The 14,063-nt window shown below is 44.8% G+C and overlaps 4 protein-coding genes across 4 annotated transcripts; 1 reads left to right on the forward strand and 3 right to left on the reverse strand.

Moving 5' to 3' along the window:
* Positions 1-373: 373 nt before the first annotated feature.
* Positions 374-1,001, reverse strand: ENH_00084170 (hypothetical protein, conserved; the record flags this gene model as incomplete). Its single annotated transcript, XM_013583495.1, has 2 exons — positions 374-564; positions 734-1,001. The coding sequence occupies 2 exons, from the start codon at positions 999-1,001 to the stop codon at positions 374-376; spliced, it is 459 nt and encodes a 152-aa protein (XP_013438949.1).
* Positions 1,002-1,458: 457 nt separating this feature from the next.
* Positions 1,459-1,827, forward strand: ENH_00084180 (hypothetical protein, conserved; the record flags this gene model as incomplete). Its single annotated transcript, XM_013583496.1, has 1 exon — positions 1,459-1,827. The coding sequence occupies one exon, from the start codon at positions 1,459-1,461 to the stop codon at positions 1,825-1,827; it is 369 nt and encodes a 122-aa protein (XP_013438950.1).
* Positions 1,828-7,897: 6,070 nt separating this feature from the next.
* On the reverse strand, positions 7,898-10,289 carry ENH_00084190 (hypothetical protein, conserved; the record flags this gene model as incomplete). Its single annotated transcript, XM_013583497.1, has 8 exons — positions 7,898-8,002; positions 8,196-8,267; positions 8,374-8,475; positions 8,580-8,797; positions 9,019-9,126; positions 9,459-9,498; positions 9,602-9,672; positions 9,755-10,289. The coding sequence occupies 8 exons, from the start codon at positions 10,287-10,289 to the stop codon at positions 7,898-7,900; spliced, it is 1,251 nt and encodes a 416-aa protein (XP_013438951.1).
* A 1,258-nt stretch (positions 10,290-11,547) lies between these two features.
* ENH_00084200 (heat shock protein, putative) lies at positions 11,548-13,718 on the reverse strand (the record flags this gene model as incomplete). Its single annotated transcript, XM_013583498.1, has 5 exons — positions 11,548-11,667; positions 11,894-12,014; positions 12,229-12,401; positions 12,729-13,148; positions 13,542-13,718. The coding sequence occupies 5 exons, from the start codon at positions 13,716-13,718 to the stop codon at positions 11,548-11,550; spliced, it is 1,011 nt and encodes a 336-aa protein (XP_013438952.1).
* Positions 13,719-14,063: the final 345 nt, after the last annotated feature.

The following is a 14,063-nucleotide window of genomic DNA, read 5'->3' on the forward strand; positions in this document are numbered from 1 at the left end:
GGGCTGCTGCTGCTGCTGGAGCAGCAGCAGCAGCAGCAGCAGTAGCAGCAGCAGCAGCAGCAGCAGCAGCTGCTGCTGCTGCTGCTGCTGCTGCGGCTGTTGCTGCGGTCTTGCGTGCTGCTGTTGCTTCGGGACCGCGAGGTGTACAGACAGCTGCTGGCGGCGGAAGACGCAGAAGCGCATTTCCACTTTGCCACTTTAGCAGCAAATGCAGCAGCAGCAGCAGCAGCAGCAGCAGCAAACAGCGCCGGACAGTGGCCTTTCTTTTCTTTTTCTTTGTGAAACTCCGTTCTCTTTCCTTATCCGCCGCTGCTGCTGCTGCTGCTGCTGCTGCTGCTGCTTGTTTGCTGCTTTTCTGAACTTGGAAGCAGCACTAAAGCTGCTCTTCAGCGCAGACTTCTTCTATAGACCTCTGGGCCTCCCTCAGGAGCCGCAGAGACTCCAGTCGACCCCTGCTGCTGCCGCTGCTGCTGCTGCCGCTGCTGCTGCTGCTGCTGCTGCTGCTGCTGCTGCTGCTGAACTTGTGCACAGCGCGGCGCAGCAACTTGATGATCCTGTAGGCCCCTGGGTTTGCGCGGGTGAGCAGAAGTTGGTGTTGAAGAGTGAAATAAAATGAAATAAAATGAAATAAAATGAAATAAAATGAAATAAAAAGAATAAAATAAAGAAAATAAATAAAATAAAATGAAATAAAATGAAATAAATGAAGTGAAAGGAATGCAGCAACTCTCACAGCGGGTTATTTCGACTGTCTCGACAGAGCCCGAGCTGGGCAGCAAAGCTCCCTCGGCCTCCAACGCGAAGTCCTTTGCTGCTGCAGTGATGGAATTTGCTGCTGCAGCTGCTGCAGCAGCTGCTGCAGCAGCGGGACTTGCTGCTGCAGCAGCAGGATTTGCTGCTGCAGCCATGAACTTCTGCAGAATCTTCTCAGCCCCCAAAACTCCGTAGGCGGCGAGGGCGGCGTCGGCCTCTGCAGCGGGGTGTACATACACCACAAACATCAGCAGCTCGCCGTTTGCTGCTGCTGCTGCTGCTGCTGCTGCTGCTGCTCTTCGCTCACCTTCGAGTCTTTTGCCACTTCGAAACTGCGGCTTCTGGCCGTCTTCGTCTGCGGGGGATTCAGGTGTACGTACACTCGAGAGATGCGCCACAACCGCGACAGAAACCGCTGCAGCAGCAGCAGCAAGACCCGCTACAGCAGCAGCAGCAAGACCCGCTGCAGCAGCAGCAACAAGACCCGCTGCATCAGCAGCAACAAAACCCGCTGCAGCAGCAGCAACAAGACCCGCTGCAGCAGCAGCAGCAGCAAGACCCACTGCAGCAGCAGCAACAAGACCCGCTGCAGCAGCAGCAGCAAGACCCGCTGCAGCAGCAGCAGCAGCAAGACCCACTGCAGCAGCAGAAGAAGCGGGTTTCGATGAAAGGATTATATCTTTCCATGTTTTGCAACTCCGTGAAATGCGTCGCAAAAAGCACAAGAGCTTTTGGCTCCCTCGAAAGCTCCTCCAGCACTCTGCAGGCGGCGCAGCAGCAGCAAACAGTGAGTCAAACCCTAGCCAGCAGCAGCAGCAGCAGCAGCAGCAGCAGCGGCAGCAGCAGCAGCAGCAGCAGCACTTACGCCCAGGACATGGGAAAGCCGTCGGCCACCGGCAAAGAGCGGAAGATCTCGTCGACCAGAACCTGAAGGGCGCAGCAGATTGTTGCCTTGCAGCAGCAAACTGCAGCAGCAGCAGCAGCAGCAAACTGCAGCAGCAGCAGCAGCAGCAGCAGCAGCAAACTGCAGCAGCAGCAGCAGCAGCAGCAGCAGCAGGCGGAGGCGGTAGCTGACTAGGGCGACTTGGTTTTCTTTTTTGAATTTTAAATTTTGAAATGCTTCCGAAAGCTCCTTCATCTCTTCTTGCTGCGCCCCACAGCCGCAGCAGCAGCAGCAGCAGCAGCAGCAGAAGTTTATCTTGTGCACAATTTGCAGCAACGCAGACTTCGCCTGAGACAAAAAGAAATACAATTAAAAGTTTTATTTTATTTTCATTTAAATGTTTGCTTCTATTGTTTGTTTTTTATTTCTAAATGTTTGCCCGCTTGTTTTATTATTTTTAAAAGTCTTTTGTTATTTTTAAATGTTTGTTTGTTTTTATTTTCAAATATTTGTTTGCTTTTTTACTTCAAGAGGTTTGTTTTATTTATTTATTTAAAAACTTTGTTTTATTTTATAAATGGTTTTTTCGTTTGTTCATTTAAAATGTTTGTTTTATTTATTTGAAGGAAGTTATTTGCTTTAATTCATTTAAAGAAAGTTTATTTGTTTCATTCATTTGGGAGTTTATTTATTTTAATTAAAATGAAGTTCATTTATTTTAATTATTTAAAGCATGCTTCTTTATTATTTAAAATAATAAAGAAGCACGCTTTAATTATTTATTTAATTTATTTTAATTCATTTTAAGACAGTTTATTTATTTTAATGCATTCTGAAAGGTTTGTTTATTTTAATTCATTTGAGGAAAGTTTATTTATTTATTTTATCTAAATAAAATTTATTTTAATTTCTTTTTCTTCTTTCTTTCAAGTGGCCCGAGATTTTACTTTTAATTATTTTTGAGATTCTTTTTGAATTAAATTCTTTTAACATCTTTTTGATTTAAATAAATTCTTCTGAGAAGCTTTTTGCTTCAAGTGCTTTGAGGATATATTTGTTTTATTTAGATGTTTTGAAGATCTTTTTGTTTTTATTTTTAGTCTTTTTGAAATGATTGTTTTGTCTTTATATTTTTAATCTCTTTGAAACAACTAATTAATTAATTAATTAATTATCTTTTGCCCCTAATTAAATGAAGAAGATAATTGCTTTGAATTTTAGAGATGTATTTTTATTTAATTATTTTGAAGACTTTTTTGCACAAATTGTTTAGTGGGCATTTTTGTCTTTATTTAACTTATTGTTTTCAGAATCAGTTCGATTTAACTCAGCATTTGAAAAACACATTTGCATTTATTAACTTGAAGCCCTTTTAAAGAATTAAATGGAATTAAATGTTTAAATGGAATATTTGCATTAATTCACTTTCATGGAAATCTTTCAAACGAAATATTTAAATGCGCATGCATGCACCCCAGTGACTTTTTATCCTTGCTTAAATGCATGCATCTTGCAGCGGCGAAACTACTACAACTACCCCGCTGCTGCTGCCGCTGGTGCTGCTGCTGCTGCTGCTGCTGCTGCTGCTGCTGCTGCTGCTGCTGCAGGGGCTCACGGGGACAAAGGATCCGAGCTGAGCCAAGAGCTGCAGCAGGCCGAGCGTTTTGACATAAGTGGATTTGCCGGCGCCGTTGGGCCCCAGCAGCAGCAGCAAGTTGGCGGCGAAGTTGAAGTCGAGGCCTTTGAAGTCCGCGGAGTCTGCAGCGATCTTCGGGTTAATTTGGTTCCATTTAATTAATTAAATTAATTAATTAATTTAATTAAATTAATTAAATTAATTAATTAATTTCATTAATTCATTAATTCTTGCCTGCGGAGGCGAGCAGCGGGTGCGCGGCGGCGGCGACTCGAGTGCTGCGGACAGTCGGAAGTTCAAATTCAAAATTCGAACAAGTTTGGAGTTGGAATTCGAGTTTTAAAGGATTTAAATCATGAAATGAACAAATTTAATGTTTTTTAAACCCTCAAATGAACAAATTAAATGTTTTGATCTCTCATTTCTTCTTTTTTCCGAAATTCAACTCCCAAAGATCGCTCACTTCTCCCGCTCGAACTGCGGCCGACACACCGGTGTACGTACACTCTGGAAGTGCACCGCCTGAAGCCGCCGCGATTTGCAACTTTTGAATTTAAATAATTAAATTAATTTAATTAAATTAATTAAATTAAATTAATTAAATTAAATTAATTATTTTAAATTAATTAAATTAATTCAATTAATTGAATTTAATTGAATGAAAGGACTCACCCAAAGCGCCAGGGCCAGCAGCACGTCCAGCAAGGCCTGAAGACAAATTGGACTCAGCGGGATTTTTGTTTTGTTGTAATAAATAAAAAATGCCCTTTTATGCATTTAAAACAATAATTATAATTACATTATTTATTTATTTATTTATTTATTTATGTATTTATTTATTATTTATTTATTTATTATTTATTTATTTATTTATTATTTATTTATTTGTTTAAATAAATAAACAATTATTAAATTGCTGGCAAATGTTTGGCCGTCAGTTTTCGCCTGAGGCCTCTGCAGTCGCCAGGCCCTTTATTTGCTCTTTTGGTTTTTACTTTTTATTTTTTATTTTTTATTTTATTCTTTTATTCTTTTATTCTTTTATTACTATTATTATTGTTGTTATTATTATTACTAATTATTATTATTGTTATTATTATTACTATTATTATTGTGGTTATTATTACCATTACTATTATTATTATTGTTATTGTTATTATTATTACTATTGTTATTATTGTTGTTATTATTATTACTAATAATTATTATTGTTATTATTATTACTAATTATTATTATTATTACTATCATTATCATTATTATTATTATTACTATTATTACTATGGTTATTATTATTATTACTATTATTATTATTCTTCTTCTTACTTATTATTATTATTATTATTATTATTATTATTATTATTATTATTATTATTATTATTATTATTATTATTATTATTATTACTAAGTATTACTAATTATTATTATAGATTATATTGGTATTATTACTGTTAATTATTATTGTAATTACTATTAGTGTTGTTGTTATTATCATCATCATTATCAGTATTACTATTTTTATTACTATTATTGTTATTATTCTTATTTTTATTACTATTATTGTTTTTGTTATTATTAATTATTGTTATTATTGTTGCCGTCGTTATTATCATTATTATTACTATTACTGTGATTAGTGTTGTTATTACTGTTATTATTATTATTATTATTATCATTATTATTATTATTATTATTATTATTATTATTATTATTATTATTATTATTATTATTATTGCTATTATTATTGTTATTATTATTATTATTATTGTTATTGTTATTATTATTATTATTGTTATCTTTGTTGTTGTGGTCATTATTGTTATTATTGTTATTCTTGTTGTTGGCATTGTAATTGCTTTTGATTTTATTACCACTGTTACTGTTTTTAGTATCATTTCTATTATTATTTGTTATCACTATTGTTATTATTCCTATTATTATAATTATTACCATTATTGCCATTATTGCTATTATTTATTATTATTATTGTTAATATTGTTGTTGTTGCTATTAATGTTATTTTGTTGAGTGTCATTATTATCATCATTATTATTTCTGTTGCTATCATGCTGTTAGTGTTATAGTTATTTATTGTTATTTTTATTATTACTGGCATTAGTATTTATTGTTTTTTTATCATTACTAGTATTAGTGTTTAATTTTATTATTAATTATCATTGTTATTATTGTTATTATTATTATTAGTATTATTATTATTATTATTAATGATTGTGCTTATTATTATTGCAACTTTTTGTTATTATTATTTATTTTAATTATTGCTGCTTCTACCCTTGCTAGCGTAGATCATTTGCACACTTTTGTGCTTATATTCTTTTATATAGAAAAAGGCATTTATTTACTGCAAAATAAATTAATTAATTAATTTAATAACAATAAGGACTTGAGTATTTACTTATTGCAAGATAATAAATAAATAAGGACTTTACAACTGCAAAGAAACTTGAAACTTGCATGCATGCAATTGCATGCATGCATTTGCATGCATGCAATTGCATGCATGCAAATGCATGCAATTCATTCTCACGATTGCGTCGCAGGCCATAAAAAGCCAGGGGAAAAAGGGCGTCAACTCGACCTAAAAAACGAAAATTTGTGACAACAAAGTTCCGCTTAAATAGCTGCTGCTGCTGCTGCTGCTGCTGCTGCTGCTGCTGCTGCTGTTGCTGCTGCTGCTGCTGCTGCTGCTGCTGCTACTGGTTTGTGTTGCAGCTGCTGCTTTTGCTGCTATTTTTTGGGCGTTTTTGTGCTTTCAGAAACGCCCATTTGGCGCTGCTGCCCTCAGTATTGGCGAGGCCGTCGAAGAGGTTTTTGTGATTTGCAATTATTTAAAATGCATGCAATTATTGCAAATAAATGCAATTAAATTAAATTTAAATAATTTAATTGCATTTATTTGCTTCGCTTCATTTGCTGCTGCTGGAGGCTCACCGCCAAGCGCTCAAGAGCCGGCAGCTGCAGCACGAAAATATCTCTTTCGAATTTCTTGGCTGTCTCGTTTGCGTCTGCAGTCAATTGAAGTGGATTTCTTTTTAAATTTGATTTTATTTTTATTTTTTATTTTTATTTATTTGTTTTATTATTTCCTCAAAATGGATTTATTTCATTCTTTAGTGCCTCTCGAAAGAGTTCTGTTGCTGCGGCCTGCCTGAAAGAAGGACATCGGTGAAGTAAACCTGAAGAGTTTGCGAATTCAAGAGTTTGTCGAATAATTGAATTCTAAATGATGATTTATTTATTTATTTATTTATTTATTTATTTATTTATTTATTTATTTATTTATTTATTTATTTATTTGTTTGTTTTATGTTTTTACTCGCTCTCCCCGCGTCGCGAGTTCTGTGAAGTCTTGAATGAGTTCTTTCGCCTTCTGGGCGTTGGCGGCGGCGACGCTGAAGTGCTTTCCGTGGGCGGCGCTGGAGTTGAATGAGTTCATTAAATTCAAATTGGAATCAATTTTAATAAAATAAATTCAAATTGGAATCAATTTTAATAAAATAAATTCAAGTTGGAATCAATTTTAATTAAATGAATTCAAATTAAATGAATTAAATTCAAAATCGGAGAAAAGAAAGCGCGAAAATTCGCGAAATTCCGCCAAGTCCGCAGCTGACCTGCTCTCCCGGCGAAGCTGCAGACCCCGCCTGCGAGTTTCTCGTTTTTTGCGAAGTGCGACAATTTAATTTTCTTTTTAAATTCAATTTGTCATTTAATTTTCTTTTTTAATTCAATTTGTCATTTAATTTTCTTTTCAATTCAATTTATTTAATTAATTTAATTCTCACGACTGGTGTTCGATGGCGGCGGCGAGGCGCTCGCACTTGGCCTGAGATCGACGGACTGTTCAAATGCGGGGGAAGTGAACAGCAGCACTTTTGCAAAAGAGAAATCGGGGAAAGAAAGGCCAAAAGAAAGCAAAAGGAGGAAAAGAAAACATTTGGAAAATAATTAATAAGAGAGAAACCACTGAGAAGTCCGGCTTGCGTTTATTTCGTGCAAGTTTCTTCTCGTGAATTCAACTTTCGCCGCAGCGTCGGAGTCCGACGAAACCCTTTTTGGAATTCCGCGAAAATGTTTTTCAAAAGAACTTCCGAAAATGCGAAATTAAAAAACTCACAAAGTCGGAAGAAGATGCGCTCCGGGCGCCTTTCGTTTCTCTGAAAAAGAAAAAAATGAACAGCGCTTTCCAGTTCAACTCCGAGCAGGACAACGAGGGGAAAGATCACAAAATAAAGTGAAATAAGAGGAAATTTTCGACAAAATGGCGATTAATTTTCAACAAAATTAAACAAAAAAGAAGAAAAGACTCGAAAGAATGAGAAAATTGTTCAAGACGCACTTGACTGCGGCTGGTCCACTTTGATGTGTTTCGAAATCGCCGTTTTCAGCGCTTCGACTTGCTCCGTTTGCAGAACTTGAAAGGCGTTTTTGAAAGCATCTTTGGAATTAAAAAGCGAATTTAATTCAAAAAGAAATAAAAATAATATTTTATTCCTCAGAAGATCGCAAGTTGAATTGCTGCACCTGGGACACTATCTGCGGCGCTGTCCAGGCACAGTCTGCAGCCGATCTTCGCACTTGCAACTTTTTGCAAAACTTTTTTTTCTCACTCCGACAAAATTGAACGAATTGAAAGACAAGTGCGGAGTTCTTTGAGGAGTTTGGCAGCGGCGTGGAGTCTGTCGGCCGTTTGCTGCTCCGCCTTCGCGGGCTGTTCAAAAAAGTTGAATTTCGACTGAGTCCCAGAAGGCGCCTCTTTCTGCAGCAAAAAGGCCCCCACTTGCCTCGGGAACGGGGGACACTAAAGCCAAGAAGTTCGCCATTAATCTGTCCTGAAAAAGGGAATTAAAATGAAAAAGAAATGAAAAAAAATGAAAAAGAAAAAAAGTTGAACTGCTGCTCACCGCTGAGCCCTGCAGCGCAGCTTTCAGCCGCGCGCAGGAGTGCTGCTGCGGCATTAAGAGCTCCACTGCATTCTGAAGTTCAAAATGCAATTCTAATCATTTATTTGCTGCAGCACTGCAGCAGCAGCAAAAGTTCAATTTGCAATTCTTTATTTGCTGCTGTGCTGCAGCAGCCCACCAGCCGCTGTTGAATCTCCTCCTCGCTGTCCAGCGGCCTTCGGATGTTCGCGCGCAGCAGCTGCAGCAGCAGAGCTAAGATCGCCAGCAGCAGCAGCAGCAGCTGCAGCAGGAGAGCAAAGAACAGCAGCAGCAGCAGCAGCAGCAGCAGGAGAGCTAAGGACAGCAGCAGCAGCAGCAGCAGCAGCAGCAAGAAAACATGCGAACCCTGGCGCCTGCTGCAGTGGAGGTGAAGGGCTGCAGCATTTGGAAAAGGCTGCTGCGGCGGCCGCTGCTGCTGCTGCTGCTGCTGCTGCTGCTGCTGCTGCTCAAGAGCTCGAGGCCCTCCACAGCTTTGCTGCTGATGTAAACTCCCGGCAGCAGCAGACGGCTGACGCGGGCCCTGTGGGGCAGCAGCAGCTGCGGCTGCGCCTGCAGCAGAAGGGCTTAGAGAGCAGCAGCAGGGCTTTGGGCTTTCAGAAACGAACCGCGAGAAGACCTGCGAGCTGCGAGCATTGCTGCTGCTGCTGCTGCTGCTGCTGCTGCTGCTGCTGCTGCAGCTAGCGAGTTCAACTTACTGTGGACGCCGCGACTCTCCATTCCTCTGAAAAGAGAAAATTGAAAACTGAAATTCATTTGGAGCTCATTAGAGCAAGTTGTGTCTCACCGGAGCCTTCGCAGCAGTAGCTGCTGCTGCTGCTGCTGCTGCTGCTGCTGCTGCTGCTGCGCTGCAGCTGCTGCAGCGCAGCAGCAGTCAAGAAAGCGGCGCCGGAGTCTGCAGCAAAAAGCCGCAAAGGGCCCCGCCGGAGTTCAATTTGCTGCTGCGCAGCGAGGGCCTGCAGCACTGGGGCTGGGGTGTACATACACCTCAAAACCCCACACTGCAAAAAACTTACGCGCCAAAGTCCCTTTCGGGACTCCAGAGTTTGGCAGAAACAAAAAAGAAGTTTGCTGCAGCAGCAGCAGAAGGCGGCGGCAAATTGCAAACTCTGCAGACACAGCCATTTGCAAAAGGCAGCAAAACAAAAAAGCAGCAGCAGCAGCAGCAGCAGCAGCAGCAGCAGCAGCAAGAGGAAAATGGAAATTTAATTTCAAAGACTCGCTTACCCTCCACCAGCTCCAGCTGGATGCTGCCGTCGGCGTCGTGCTAAAACCAGCAGCAGCAGCAGCAGCAGCAGCAGCAGCAGCAGCAGCAGCAGCGCAGTTCATAAGTGCAGCTTTTGCTGCTTGGGCATTTGGCAAGGACTTACCGTGCCGACGCCCCAGAGCCGCGTGCTGCTGTCGAAGTAGAGACAAACTGCTGCTGCTGCTGCTGCTGCTGCTGCTGCTGTTGCTGCTGCTGCTGCGGTTTCAGCGGAAGTGTTCGCGCTGCTTCTCGGGCTTTTCTTTCAGTAGAGATTTACCTGAAGAAGAATCTTCTGCTGCAGAAAGCAGGCCCGAGGAAGTGTCTATTGGGCTGTTTAGCTGCGAGGGCTCTCTGCAGCCGCGCTGCTCTGCTGCAGCAGCAGGCGCTGCAGCAGCAGCAAACGCTGCTGCAGCAGCAGACGCTGCATGCATTCCGCACGGCCTTTTGGGGCTGGGGGGCTCATAAAAGGTCAAGAGAGTGCCGTCTGCTGTGAGGTGAGTTGAAGACGCCACGGGGCTGCTGCTGGGGGACTCGCTTTCGCAGCTGGCGGCAGCAGATTCAGCAGCAGCAGCAGCAGCAGCAGCAGCAGCAGCAGCAGCAGCAGCAGCAGCAAATTCAACTTCTGGCCGCCCGCGCCGAGCCGCAACGCGAGAATCGAGGCTTTCTTCTTGTGAATAAACTGAAAGTGCTGCTGCTGCAGAAGGCTGCAGCAAAATGCAGAAGCAGCGCGGCGTACCGTGGAGAGTTTCGCTGCAGGTTTCTGCACAGCTGCTGCTGAAATACACGGAAGTCGACAAGCTGCTGCTGGCCATTTTCGAGACTCTGGCGAAGCAGTTAAGTCCAAAAAGAAAAAATAAACTCTAGGAAGTTTGCAAAATAAAAATGGGAAGTGTTCTACCGCGAGAAACGTGAATTGCAGCGCGCCGGCGCGGGGTGTACAGGCACCTCGTTCAACTTTCGCGCCTCCACTTTCTCGATCTACGAAACAAAAGAATTCTTTTTCCGTTTCTTTTTTAAAATGCATTTTATTTTTCTTTTTGTTGAACATTTCCCGCGAATTGCGGCGTTTCTGCGGCGCGGCGTTCGAGAAAGCGGCGCCGCGGAAAGCAAAACTGATCTTCGCGGATCCGCAGCGATCTCGGGCACTAAACTGCGGCTAAGAGCTCAACTTTTCGAAGACAGAATTAAAAAGGTTTATTAAATTGAAATACTTCGAAAGAAACTCCTCAACTGCAGCTTTCCCTGACTTCTGCACCGCAAGAGTCTGCACAGCTTGACAAAGCCCCAGGCGGCAAGCAAAGAAAGCAATAAAGAAAAACTGCAATTGCCTCTGCAGGGCAATCCTTCAAGAACAAGTTTCGCTTCCTCCGCCCTGCATGCATGCGCATGCATGCATGCATGCATGCATGCATGCATGCATGCATGCGCATGCAAACGCATGCATGCGCATGCATGCGCATGCAGGCGGAGGCCCCGGCCCCGGGAGGTCTGCGCAGCAGCAGCAGCAGCAGCTGCTGCTGCTCGCGGGCCTGACTGCAGCAAGGAGGACGAAGGCCTTCTTTTGGCCTTTGCGCCCTTTTTGTTTTGCTGCTTCAGTTGTCTCAGGCGCCTCTGTTTGCCTCCTCCCTCTGGCTGCTGCTGCTGCTGCTGCTGCTGCTGCTGCGGCTGCTGCTGCTGCTGCTGCTGCTGCTGCTGGGACCTGAGAAGCAGGCAGCCCCGCCACTCAGGACTTGTTTTCTTTTTCTGCCTCGCGAGGGCAGCAAGCCCAAACAGTGGCAGAGTTTGCTGCTGCTAGCAGCAGCAAATGGCATTAAAATAAGCAGCAGCAGCAAATGGCATTTAAATGAGCAGCAGCAGCAAATGGCACTTTAAATAAGCAGCAAACAAAGTCTGCTGACTTCGCCAGAAATGGTTTGCACAACAAATGTAAAGATTACATTTCGCTTCGCCGCTGTAGAGACACCCCACGCTCGCGCACCACTTGCAGCGCCTTTCAAAAATGCGCAGCAGCAGCAGCAGCAGCAGCAGCAGCAGCAGCAGCAGCAGCAGCTTTGCGTCAGCTGCTGCAGCTCAAATCATGGGGTCTTCTTCCTCCCCGTCCGCCACCGCTGCCTTCGCCGCCTGCACCACCAGCACCCGCCCGTGTTTGGTGCCGGGCACGCAGCCCCCGTTTTCGTCTTCTTCGCAGATCTGCAGCAGCAGCAGCAGCAGCAGCAGCAGCAGCACAGCAGCAGCAGCAGCAGCAGCGGAGTTTGGGAAGTGTGAATTGCTGCGGTTCGCGCAGCAGTGCGTGGAGGGCGGGCAGCGAAGGCCCCGAATGCCTGCGCGGGAAGGGCCTGAGGCGCGCTGCTTAGGGTTTAGGGTTTAGGGTTTAGGGTTTAGGGTTTAGGGTTTGGGGCGGGAGCGGGGCACTGACGATGAGGTTGAGCTGGTTGGGCTGGTTGGGGGCCCGCTTGAGTTCGGCCTTGTGGCCTCTTTTGAGTTTTGCAGAAAGAATAAGTGGAGCGATTTTGGCAGTGACGTACTTCTCGATGTACCTGCGGTGTACGTACACCCGGAAAGTGGAAGCGCGTCGAAATTCGCTTTCGCCGCCAAATCGGCGCGAAAAAAGCTGGAAAGGCCGCGGAAATGAATTAAAAATAATAAAAATAATAAAAGTGCTTTAATTATCTGTCGCTGGCGCTTTTTCGGCGTCGAAAGCCGCGGGATCGCCCGCGCTGAGGTGTCTGTACACCTCAGACTCGAACTCACTTCGCCATCCGCCGGCCGCCGAACTTGTGCGACCAGGCTCTCTCCAGAATAAATCCTTTTGCAGAGTCCGAAACCACCAAAGTAATTCCTCTTTTTTTCAATTCTTTCGTCAAATGAGTGAACATCAAGTCCAGAACTCCCCGCATTGCGCTGTCCGTCAAAGGCTCGAAAATCTGCAGCAAACCACACCCAGCAGCAGCAGCAGACCGCGCGGCTTTTTCTGCTGAAAAGAATTAAATGCAAATAAATTAAATTCAAATAGATTAAATTCAAACAAATTAAATTCAAATAAATTAAATTCAAACAAATTAAATGCAAACGAATTAAATGCCAAACGGAAACAAATCGAATTCGAACAAACAAAATGAGAAAATGAAATCGAAAGGCAAAAGAGCATCCGAAGAGAAGACTTAGAGAAGCAAAGGCAGCAGCAGCACAGCAGCACAGCAGCAGCACTGCAGCAGCAGCAGCAGCAGCAGCAGCAGCAGCAGCAAACTGACGACAATCTTGGTCATGCGGCCAATGACTTGGGGTTTGAAGTAGCCGAGGACTTCCTGCATGACTTTTTGCCGCATTTTGGCGAGCACTTCTTTGGGAGAGTTTCCCAAGTTCCACTGTTCGTTTTTTTTCTTGCTGACGGCCTGCGCAGCAGAAGGCTTCTTGTCTTTGGCTTCCTGGCTGTTTGCTGCTGCTGCTGCTGCTGCTGCTGCTCCTGCCTTGGCCAGCGCGAACTTCTCCAGGCTGTTTTTGTCTTTGTTGAAATGCGCCAAAGGGGCCACTGCCCCCTCCGCCATCTGTCTTGCTTCTCTGTAGCCTTCCAGAATAAACTGTTGTCCAATGTTGGAAGTCATAATTATAATTGTGTTCGTGAAGTCCACTCGCACGCTCTTCGTGTCCGTCAGGTGGCCCTCGTCCAGCATCTGCAGCAGCAGCAGCAGCAGCAGCAGCAGCAGCAGCAGCGGCGGCGCGAAACGGCTGCAGCAGCAGCGGCGGGGGTGAAACGCCAGCGAAAGCAGCGGCAGCGGTGCAGCAGCAGCAGCAGGGGTGCAGCAGCAGCAGCAGCACGGGTGCAGCAGCAGCAGCAGCAGCAGCAGGGGTGCAGCAGCAGGGCTGCAGCAGCAGCCCCCGCCGCTTCCCCGGCGCCCCACCGCCGCAGCAGCAGCGCAGCAGCAGCAGCAGCAGCAGCAGCAGCAGGGGGTGTTTGGGGGGTTCCCCGAGGTCCCCGGAGCTGGGGCTTGGCGGGCCCTGCAGCAAACTGGCTGCCGGGAGCAGCTAGCAGCAGCAGCAAGCAGCAAAGCAGCTGCTTCTCTCACCGGCAGCAGCAAAGACCACAAGTTTTTGTGGGCGTTTTCGACTTCGTCAAATAACACAACACTGTGGGGCTTCTGCCGCACCGCCTCCGTCAGCTGCCCGCCCTCGTCGTTGCCCATGTACCCCGGCGGCGGGCCAATCAGCCGCGAGATGCTGTGGGCTTCTTGGTACTCCACCATGTCGAGTCTAATTAAGTTCTTTTCGGAGTGAAATATTTCTTCCGCCAGCGCCTTCGCCAGCTCCGTCTTCCCCACGCCTGCAGCGCCGCAAGCTCCGCTTCACAACGGTGGGCGGGAAGCAGCAGCAGCAGCAGCAGCAGCAGCAGCAGCGGCGGAGCAGCAGCAGCAGCAGCAGCAGCAGCAGCAGCGGCGGAGCAGCAGCAGCGGAGCAGCAGCAGCAGCAGCAGCGGCGGAGCAGCAGCAGCGGAGCAGCAGCGGCGGAGCAGCAGCAGCAGCAGCAGCAGCAGCAGCAGCAGCAGCAGCAGCAGCAGCAGCAGCAGCAGCAGCAGCAGCAGCAGCAGCAGC

This window comes from Eimeria necatrix, genomic scaffold (genome assembly GCF_000499385.1).
Source record: "Eimeria necatrix Houghton genomic scaffold, Enh_scaff956, whole genome shotgun sequence".
Lineage (NCBI taxonomy): Eukaryota > Apicomplexa > Conoidasida > Eucoccidiorida > Eimeriidae > Eimeria > Eimeria necatrix.